At 42.8% G+C, this 10418-nt stretch overlaps 1 protein-coding gene across 1 annotated transcript; it reads left to right on the plus strand.

Annotated features, from left to right (window-relative positions):
• Positions 1-520: 520 nt before the first annotated feature.
• On the plus strand, positions 521-10066 carry LOC133351545 (U1 small nuclear ribonucleoprotein 70 kDa-like). The gene is made up of 9 exons (XM_061566849.1): positions 521-841; positions 3660-3722; positions 3927-3981; positions 5210-5274; positions 5436-5498; positions 5757-5838; positions 7828-7929; positions 8357-8444; positions 8797-10066. Exons 1-9 carry the CDS (start codon positions 695-697, stop codon positions 9626-9628), a joined length of 1497 nt encoding a protein of 498 aa, XP_061422833.1. The 5' UTR covers positions 521-694; the 3' UTR covers positions 9629-10066.
• Positions 10067-10418: the final 352 nt, after the last annotated feature.

The following is a 10418-nucleotide window of genomic DNA, read 5'->3' on the forward strand; positions in this document are numbered from 1 at the left end:
AACGGTGGATAATTTTGTAATATGAATTTAGGATGTTGGTACAATTCAGTAATATTGTACATAACATTGTATTATTTCAAATATATCAGATCACGGTCTATGATCAACGCTTAATCATAGGCAGCATGTTGTCCATGCACCCCCATGATACATGAACAATAGCGCGATTCAAAGTGGACAGTTGGAAGTGGAGAACAAAACATTACACATTATAACCTGTAATCATGATCACAATGCACAATGGGACTCAATGAGGCCCCTTTAGAAACCCAAGAAACCTAAATTAAGTAATTTGCATAAACACGCTTCCGGATCCGGGCGTGAAGAGGCTGTTAACAGCGCGCGGTGAAAAAGTAGTCCCGTAGACTTCTCCGCGTCGTACGAACCGATATCTTCACGGGAGGCATATTCGCAAACACGGCCGTCGTCGACCGATACCCGCTCGACGCCTGTGTCGCGATTTCACCTTTTTGCTTCTCGTTCGGACACAATCTCAAGACAACGCCGGTGTATCCATCCGCGCTACCACGTCCGCCCGCACGGCCATTTTGGAGTGGCGGTGGCTCGTGAAGGCGAAGCCTTTGGCTCGTTGCGCGATATTCCTTTAGAAACCCCCATTTCTTCCTTCCTTCCCCCTACATCGTTTAACAACTAGAACAACAACGACAACGTCGTCGTCTTGGAGAGGGCAACCATGACGCAGTACCTCCCTCCGAACCTGCTCGCGCTCTTCGCGCCCCGCGATCCGGTGCCGTTCCTGCCGCCGCTCGCCAAACTCCCGCACGAGAAGGTGCACAGGCAGCCCTACTCGGGCATCGCGGTCTACGTGCATCTCTTCGAGGTAACCAAACAAACAAACACACTCTACGACGAAAACCGTGCATAGCCGTGCGAGCTCATTTCGTCGTCAGTCCCGAGCTCACGTGGTTTTTTTTTCGTCTCCATTTCATTCAATGGGCTAGGCCATGGTGGAAATTGTTGTTTGTGGCCCACGTGGAGTTTTGAGGGCCCACCACCCCTACGTAGCTCTCGCCGAGCTTAGGCCAGCAGCGATGATGCCGTGCTTGCCGCGTGTGTTTTGCGGATTGTAAGCGGTGTGGAGACGGTGCGGAAAGTGAAACGCACTTTCCTAACGTGTGGCCCCGTGTGATGGCCATCACAACGCTACAATTTACGTTGTGATGGCCGTCGTGGTAGGCCGCTTGTTATGGGTTGGGCTTTGTGCTCGGGGAGGGGGGGGAACTTTGCTCTTAAAAACAAGCTGGTTTCTCGCGTGCGCACCTACCGCAGGTTAAGACGCACTCCAAACGTTGGCCACTAATTACAGCACAAACAGTATAATTCGGTACAACAATGTACAGCCATTTGTGCTTCGCCTAAAAAAAAAAGAGTCGTGCATGGCAGAGTCGGCAGTGGAGTTTGTCAAGAAGCTCCCCAACCCAGCACGTGGAGGTAGCGAAACATCAACCTTGTGCAGAACTACGCAGTTACTCCACGAATGCATCGGGTTGTCCTGTGTTGTACAGACATGTTCTGCCAAATCTTAAACGGCAGATCTAAAGTAAAGTTACAAATATAATTCATAATGGATTGCAGCAGCGATATTCTTATTTCGGCCAACAATGCTGCTGTTTGGAATTATGATTACCCTTCGACTGCTTCATGGATTGTTGTATCGCAAGACCGTCTACAGATGGCGACAAGCCTGATTGTAAGTCTTCATGTAGCATTGGGTAGATAAAACAGGATAAATAAAGGCTATGATGGTTGTCAACAAATATGCCATACGGCGATCACGTTGCTCCCTAATATTATATGTATCGTGTGTTTACAGCCACGGCCATGGGGGTACATGTGCAGAATTGTTTTGCCAAGACGTTGCTGACGTATTTCATTAACCAAGTTGGTGATTGCGCTTTTAGCACGAAAGCCCCCGTGTCAAGACTCTAGAAGGGCCTGAATTGAGATGAGCCATTGGACAAGGACAGCCCAAATACGCGTTTTTAAGATGTTGTGAGTTCGTTCAATCAAATAATTCCATTACTCAGGAAAACCTCAATAGGACTTAAATACCTTTATGGAGATAGTTCTGAATTGGAATAAAATGGTTCGTTCCCAGGGAAGCCTCACTTGGTCTCAACTCACTTTTGCACCTGCAATTAGTACAGTTGGCTACGTACGGTGCAAAATGAGTTCTAAATGCAAAAGCTTTTTCAGGGGGTAATATTTGGTCATTCCATTAATTAGCGCCTCGCATATGGGAAGAAACTGGAGTAAACTTATCCACACAGAGGGTTGCACTCAAAGTTGCACACCGATTCATCTTATAATTCATTATACTGCCAGCTCGTGGGTGCATTTCAGCCCAAACCTACAACACCTGGTATTTACAGGCAGTCCCAAAATACCAACTATGCCTAACCCTGTTTTGCACGTGATGTGCAGTAGTGTTTGGAGTGGTGTTGTGTACGTCCCCTTTAAACATGGTGATGTTTCTGGCATTAATTAAGAATTGGCCAAAACTCCCAATACAGTACCCTCCTAAGGAGTTTTGAGACCCAGCAGAGCTCTTCATGATAATGTCAATGTGCTAATGCAGGACCTTCCTGAGAGTCTGATTCCTGGGGCCTCTGCGCTGGAAAATTCAATGAAAAATTAAGCCCTGGTCTTAAGGCGAAGTGAAGCTTGTCTGGAAAAAAAATCGATTCATTACCCTCAAATAAAAGTCATAACTGCGCAGGGCTTTTGGATAAACAGCTTCATAATTAGTGACATGGCTTCTTGCTGCTTGAGCCTTAAAGCGCTGGTAAATGGCTAGTGGTTCAAGATAATGGACTCCAGGGTATTTTTTGTTAAGCGATTGCATTGAATAAATTGCATTCAGTTAAAGTGTGCTTTTTTCAAAACGGGGGATCGTTAATATGGGCTCCCTTATCTCCAAAGATTTGTTTAAAAAAAATCATTTTGATGGTAGCATGGAGAACGATCAAAATATTACCGTCCAGCGGGTGATGGCAACATTTCTCGTTACTATTGGTGTAGATTTTACATTTAAGGAGAAGAGTATTGACTAGAAAGTAGTCGGAAATTTTTATCAGGTGTGAGGTGGGACTCATGGACACTCAAAATGCAACAAAATGAGAAGTGCACGTAGAACGTGAATTGATTAACGCTTGGAATGTTTTTTAAAGAGGAACACAGGTCATGGAACAAACACAATTGGGATATGTCATATTCGACATTTTAAAAAGTTAATTTGGGCGGGAAACATTACTAGTGGATTGTGGCAGATCGAGAAGACTGAAGGAATGGCAGACGAGCATATGCCCTTGAAAACAGCCATTTTGCAGATCGAGTACTTAATTCATTTACAGGGTCGAGAAGGATTTTGGCATAGCTGGACTGAGGGATGGCGAGAGAGTATGAAGGCCGCCATCTAGGCATGGATTGGCAATGTATCATGATTAGGAAAAAGGATTTGGTGTGGTTGAGGTAGCTCTGAAAGTGATTTCATAGCCATGTTTATTGCACCAAACTCTTAAAAGGAGTATCAAACGACTTCTCTAAATAAAGTGTATTCGGTTCGTTTTTGCAATCCTGCGAGCTTTGCGCGTGTGAGCAAACTAAACTAAAAGATGTGTTTCATCCATTCTGTGCAGGATCCAAAAGATGCACCACCCCCAACCAGAGCCGAGACGAAAGAAGAGCGAATGGAGAGGAAGGCACGTACTTTATATTTGTTGCTGTCCGTGTCGTGATATATATAATTACGGATAAAACTGCACTAATTTTATTTCAATTTGGTATTACCTTACTTGTATTTATTATTGCTAAAGTATCTGAGTCATGTATTTTACATTGTTTCTTGTCATGGTAGTATCTAATATGCATTTAACATGAATGTACGTGTTGTTTGTATTATTTAGAGACGTGAGAAAATTGAAAAGCGGGCACAGGAAATTGAGGAAGAGCTGAAATTATGTGAGTGATCTAATTTTCTCATGAGTTTTTCAACATAAAAGTCAATGTTTATCACCATCTTCAATAACTGGCATCATTAATTATAACTTATGGATCAATTACTGATTTGACCATTGAATGGCCACATACCTGTAGAGCCTTTATTCACGTTGATCTGGGGGGTGCTGTTCATGGATCTTGTTATCTGCGAATATCAATAGTCTCGACCGATGAGGACAAATACAGATAATGAGATAGATTTTCCACTAATTCCAGTTGATGATGGCCACAGGTAACAGGAATCATGACAGGTAACAAGGGCCAAGCATTCATTCGCAGACTGTCCACGGATATCAGGAGTTTAGCGCAGTCTACCTTAACATCATACGTGTGTGCCTAAAACCAGGCAGAGTAAAACGCCAGGTATCGTGCGGAATGGCAATTTGAACCGTTATTGTACCTTACCTTGCATTAGACAATGCTGACATAGAAAGCATATCAATAAACTAATGAAGAAATATATTTTTAGGAACTGTATTGCAATTCATATTGATCAGCACCACTATCTTCATTGTCTATGCACTACTGAATAGATTTTTCATTGTCTATCTGTCATGAGCTTTGGACACCACGATCTATCTTGCTTGGACTGATGGTGCTCCCCCTACGTGTGGTGGCCTTTCTGACTAAGATATTCATCGTCCCATGTACTAATGAACAGCCTGACATAGAGAGCGCAGACTGCTGCAGAATATTGTGTTCTAGCGCCTCCATAGGACACCGCTCAGCAACAGAATATATTAGTGGTGTAATCGGGCCGTCCTCTTACATCAACTCCCTCACCATCAATGTGTTGTCATCAAATCCAAGCCAGCAACCAATGGATGTGGGAATTAGGAATTTTCCACCAGGCTGAATTATTTTGTGTGCCATGCACAGGAGGAATAGTTTTCTGCCACTAGTGGGTGTTGGATCTCCAATTTTTTTGCAAATAACAGGAGTCGGCAGCATCAGACTATTTTACATACTGTTGATAAAATGCTTGATAAGATCATCAGATAATGGTACTATATTGTCATGACTGTTCTGTAAAATGGCTGTGGATTATAAATTCACCCACGGATAATAGGAGTTTTTGCAGACAGGTTCCGTGCAGATAATAATACGGGTGCAGATTAAACGAGTTCCATAAATGTATGCCAAAGAACTGTTCAATTTTAAATTAACTATTGCTTTTATTTCATTTCAGGGGATGCTCACACCGACACAAATGTCCAGGGAGATGCGTTCAAGACCCTGTTTGTTGCACGCATTGTAAGTACATTAAAACATTTAACTTGTAATGTCATGCTTAACCATTCACACGTGGATGCAGCGATGAACAATGCATTGCTTTTCATAGTATTTGATGTTGCACATTTTAATTAAACACTTAATTGTTCTGAATTGTAACAAACATTGTCTTCTATGTGCAGAACTACGACACTTCAGAATCAAAGCTGCGGCGAGAGTTTGAAGTGTATGGACCCATCCGAAGGGTAAGTTAATTTTAGCCTTCGATTTAAAGCTTTCGTGACTGCAGGGATTCATCTTCTTGGTTCTTTCGGTAAAGACACGTAGAAGGGAAATAATATTTTATTACGTTTTTTATTTTATTATTTCCCTTCTACGTGACTTTACCGAAAGAACCAAGAAGATTAATTTTAGCCATCGTTACATTTTTACCACCTTCAAGAATGATGGTTTACTTTTTATAGAAACCAAACGTGAACTAATCAGGTGTGTCTTCCATACAGATCACCATGATTTACAACAAGGTGTCTGGAAAGCCTCGAGGGTATGCCTTCATTGAGTATGAACATGAGCGGGACATGCACTGTAAGTACCGCATGCAAAGAAGCCTGTGTTGAGATGCATCGAGCACATTTACAATACCATTTTGCATGTGTGTATTATGATGACTCGCATATGCTGAGACGATAGTATGCAGTTTTAACAATCGTAGAATTTTCTAGCCACCAGATTGTTTTATTTGCAGGTTTCCTTGTTCTACGCAGGTAAGTTATTGAGGCGATCGCACCCTGTGGGGTACGATCAGATGCCATTGTCTTGTGATAAAGTAATTGTAGTTAGACCTTGTAAAATAAAAGTAATGATCTGCCAATTCATGTATGCTTAGTGAAATATATGTTTGGCTCCTGACCTAGATATTAATTTTCTGTTATTTCTGTTGTCACTGCAGCCACCATTGTGATGGCAATGGTCACTGCTGGCTTGCAGCTGATGCTAGTGCTGCCCCTAACATCTCGTTGTGTGGTTGGTATATGGGTTTGTATGATGGTAAGACCTGTCTCCACCACAAAGGTTAAAAAAGGCAGGTGTAGATTGGCGCTTTACCAACCAATTGGCTCATTTTTGTAACCCATCATTGATCTAACATAGACGTTGGAAAAGTGTCTTAATGCCTTGGGTGTGGAGTCTCTTTTTTACTTTAGCTATAACTTTTGTCTCTACTAAGTTTATAGCGTTGGAAAGCTTAACTGTAGGATATGAAGCTGATGGTTTTCCTGTGAATGGAAGTGTTTTGGGTATAAAGTAGGTTAAAACTAAAACTGGATATTTATCTTTTGCATAGTCTGGCTGGATAGTTTGGGCTGGGACGTCTGTATGCCTTAATGTTTGGGAAAGGTTTTCTTACGAGAGTTTAACATTGCAGACCCGTGAGTTTGGCTAAGGGTTGATTTAATTTGTTAGTGTTTTTGTTTAAAAGTTAACGTAATATTTGAAATAGCCATATTTAGGATTGTTAGTCAACATTTAGGTTGGTTTCATGCATTATGGATGCTGTGAAATAAGGTCTTCAGCCATAGAGTATAGTTTGCAATACTTGATAATACACAACTCTCTCGCACATAGTATAACACATAGCTTCACAGCTCACACTTGTAACATTCAATATACATTGGTCCATACAAACTTCCTCAAACATGACAATTGAACACGCACATGTTGGCTCACGAGTTTTTTTTTTTACCCGCACTCATAATCCCCACGTTGCAATAAATAACACTTAATATATTGTACAAGCATTGGCAAATTAAATACACTTTATAAAGTGAACGTGGCAAAAAAACACTACTTAGAAACACTAGACACTGAAAACACAAAACTTTCAGGTAAGGTCGGGTAGGTATAGAACGTGGCGGCAAACTTCGACGTGTCCCGAAGATTGTTGAAAGGCCCGAAATTGAACTCGGCAAGATAGCGGATCTGCAGGCTCTCTGTTTGTTGTAAGTAAACGAAGGTAAATCGACTTCGTTTAGCCTTCCTGTATTTAATGTGCTTTCATTTATTTTGTTTTTAGGCTAACGGAGTGGATGGAAGTCTGTTTCCAGTGTTTCCCCACTGCAAACTGAAACTAAAAAAAACGTAATCTCTTAATGCAACAATTGCAAAATAAGAGATTTGTTCCCCTTCTTGGCACGTGAAGTGTTGCTAAACTTAGCCCAATTGCTTTTCGGCCAGCAACAGAGTAGTGTGGGAAACTCTGTCCTTGTGTTGCGGTGGTTGTGCTGTGAGTGAAGCCACCATTGTTACGTGGCTATGTGGCATGAGTGTGGTCTCAATGTGAGCAATTCTGTGCACCTAACGTAACTTTTTTCTACAGAACGAAGCCGAACATTGTTTTTAAACGTTACGTGTACATGCTGCTTAATTTTGTTCTTGCAGTCGTCGTCTGGAATTTCATGAAGACCTGTCGTCAGAACACAACGATTTATTACAAAATATATAAATTATATGTTAACATTTGTTCTTTTTGCTCATTTGTTGCAATGCCCTCATTTGTGGGCAATGGTTTTGTTTTAGCTGCGTACAAACATGCTGACGGCAAGAAGATCGATGGAAAACGAGTTCTGGTCGATGTTGAGAGAGCTCGCACTGTGAAGGGATGGCGCCCCCGTAGACTTGGTAAGTCGATTGTGTGTGTGCGCTAAACTTGTAATTTCACACTAAACAAAGCAGTTCACAATGGGGTGCTAAAGAACCGTGAGAGAAAAAGTGCTGCTGCAAAACAGCCCAATTTTTCGTATAATGGTGGCCATTTTTGGGTTGACATGTCATGTTCCATATTGCACTTCTGTGAAGATGCTAGTCAGCAAGTGCATTTTGGAATGTGACATGTTGACTCCAGTCATCAGCTTTAACTTGGGGGGGGGGGGGGGTGTTGATGATAATTAAGAATGACACCTGCAACTTAATGTAAAACAAAAATGTTTAAATTTAATCTGGAAAAAAATGGATCCACAAATGGGATTAAAATCCGATTTTTTATTTAGTTTAAGTGACATGTCAACGTTAGTGTTGTGATTTTGATCCGATGATATTGTGTCTTCAGGTGGAGGGCTTGGTGGCACCCGCAGAGGAGGCTCTGATGTCAATATTAAGCACTCTGGTCGTGATGATATGCGCCACAGTGAAGAAGGGTAAATGCACCATTTTTGCTTACCTAAAAATATATTTCTAAACGTTTTTATTGCAACTCAATATGAGCCTGATACAATACGCCAATTGCAGGGCGGGGGGGGGGGGACACTTCACGTACAGCAACCCAATTTCGGCTGGACAGGACCCTATGTAGAACAGGGTTTTTCAAAAAATTTAAGTTTCTCTAGAGTACACTTTCCTGGGAAATTGATTTGTATATGTATTCGAGCTTGATATATTTAAAAAGAGTTCAAAACCTCGATTATTCATTTATAACGTAATCGTCGAAGAAATGTGTACATGCTATATCATAACAGCCGTACATATTTTCAACTGAATTTTTTGTTACAGCACAAGGGAACGAGATCGCGGAGAGCGAGAACGAAGAGAGCGGAGCCACGAACGTGTTCGCGAGCGCGACGGGGAGCGGGAACGCCCCGAGAAGAGCAACACTCGAGAGCGTGACCCTCCACGCGAGCGAGAGCGCGACGCCCCCCGCGAACGGGATGCTACACGCGACCGTGGTGGCGAACGGGATAGGGATAGAGATCGGGAGCGGCGACGCAGGTCCCGCAGTGGCGGGGCTCGCGAGGGCCGGGAGGAGCGCAGCAAGGATCGTGATCGTAAGAGGCGCAGCCGCAGCCGTGACAGGAAGCGAGAGGAGAGACCGGAGGGCGAGGTGGGCGTAGAGGAAGGGCACGCCGGAGACTTGCCGCACGAGGGAGCGGACAACAAGGAGAATTTTGCAGAAGGCACCGAAGGCAAGGCAGAGATCGTGGGTGAGGAGGGAGGCAGGGAGCGCGATAGGGAGCGCGATCGCGACAAAGATCGAGACAGAGAGCGAGAGCGTGGCGAAAAGGGTCGCGATCGTGAGCGAGATCGCGATCGCGACAGGAAGCGCGGTCACAAGGACAAAGACAAGGAGAGAGACCGCGAGAGGGATCGCGAGAGAGGTGGAGGCGACCGTGAGCGTAGGCGTGATAGGGATCGGGACCGGGAGCACAGGCGTGATCGCGATCGCGAGCGGGGCAAGGATGCCAAAGAGGAGAATGGTCAGGCAGCCACAGGTGGTAGTACTCAGGAAGCGGAGCAAAATGATGAGTCCATGCAGTCTGAGCCACCCACTGAGCCATCGCAGGATGGCTACCAGCAGGTGGATAAGTTCATGACCGAAAATTACTAGAATGACATCGTCGAGAGCAATATAGCAAGTGAGATTCCAAACAATGTTCACATTTGTGATGGTTATACCTTAATGTCATGAGTGTGCCAATAATTCTGAAGTGCTTGTTATGTTCAAGAGTAATGCATATTGTTTTACTCCACTACATAGAGGTACAGGTAAGTTAGATGTCTTTTTAAAATGACTTCATAAGGAAATGTACATGTTCCAATTGGCTAGGTTTTGTTTTTACTTTGTTTTGTCAGTATGCAATGATAACTGCTTGTTGGTGGTGTATTTGATTTTTTTCATTTTCTGGATTAGTGTTTTCAATAAAAGCTCACGCAAAAATGTGCTCCTGTATTTTAAATTATAGTTGGTAGATGCTGATATATAAATGAAACTGTTCGTTGCTGTTCTGCGGAGTGCTACAGCTTTAATAAACTGAAGAAAATTGTGGTTCCTCTGTGTGGCACTTATAACAGTGCAATGGCTCTTGTACAGCACTCAAATATCTTGTAAATTTAAAAATATTGTTAAAACCAATTGATTTGGGGCAAACGGTTCATACGGCTTTTTTTTAATAACAGTGCAATGGCTCTTGTACAGCACTCAAATATAAGTGCAAGTTTTACCAACATTGGAATGTTCGTGTGATTGCAACTGAAAATCTGACCCGATAAAACCTATAGTTTAAGTAGAGAAAGCTGCTGTCATACCAGGTCTTGGCAGATATTTTCCGTTTGTAATATTTTGCCTCTGTCCTTGAGCATCCAGTTTATAGGGTAAATTCCATTTGGGCATTATAAAG

This window comes from Lethenteron reissneri, chromosome 37 (genome assembly GCF_015708825.2).
Source record: "Lethenteron reissneri isolate LAM-NWPU_2019-01 chromosome 37, ASM1570882v1, whole genome shotgun sequence".
In the NCBI taxonomy this organism is placed as follows: Eukaryota; Metazoa; Chordata; class Hyperoartia; order Petromyzontiformes; family Petromyzontidae; genus Lethenteron; species Lethenteron reissneri.

Excerpts from the sequence above, each read along its gene's own strand:
- LOC133351545 (XM_061566849.1), top strand. The coding sequence starts at position 695 with ATGACGCAGTACCTCCCTCCGAACCTGCTCGCGCTCTTCGCGCCCCGC. Across the intron at positions 3,982-5,209 it reads TGAGGAAGAGCTGAAATTAT|GGGATGCTCACACCGACACA; the intron begins GTGAGTGATCTA and ends ATTTCATTTCAG. Across the intron at positions 8,445-8,796 it reads ATGCGCCACAGTGAAGAAGG|CACAAGGGAACGAGATCGCG; the intron begins GTAAATGCACCA and ends TTTTTGTTACAG.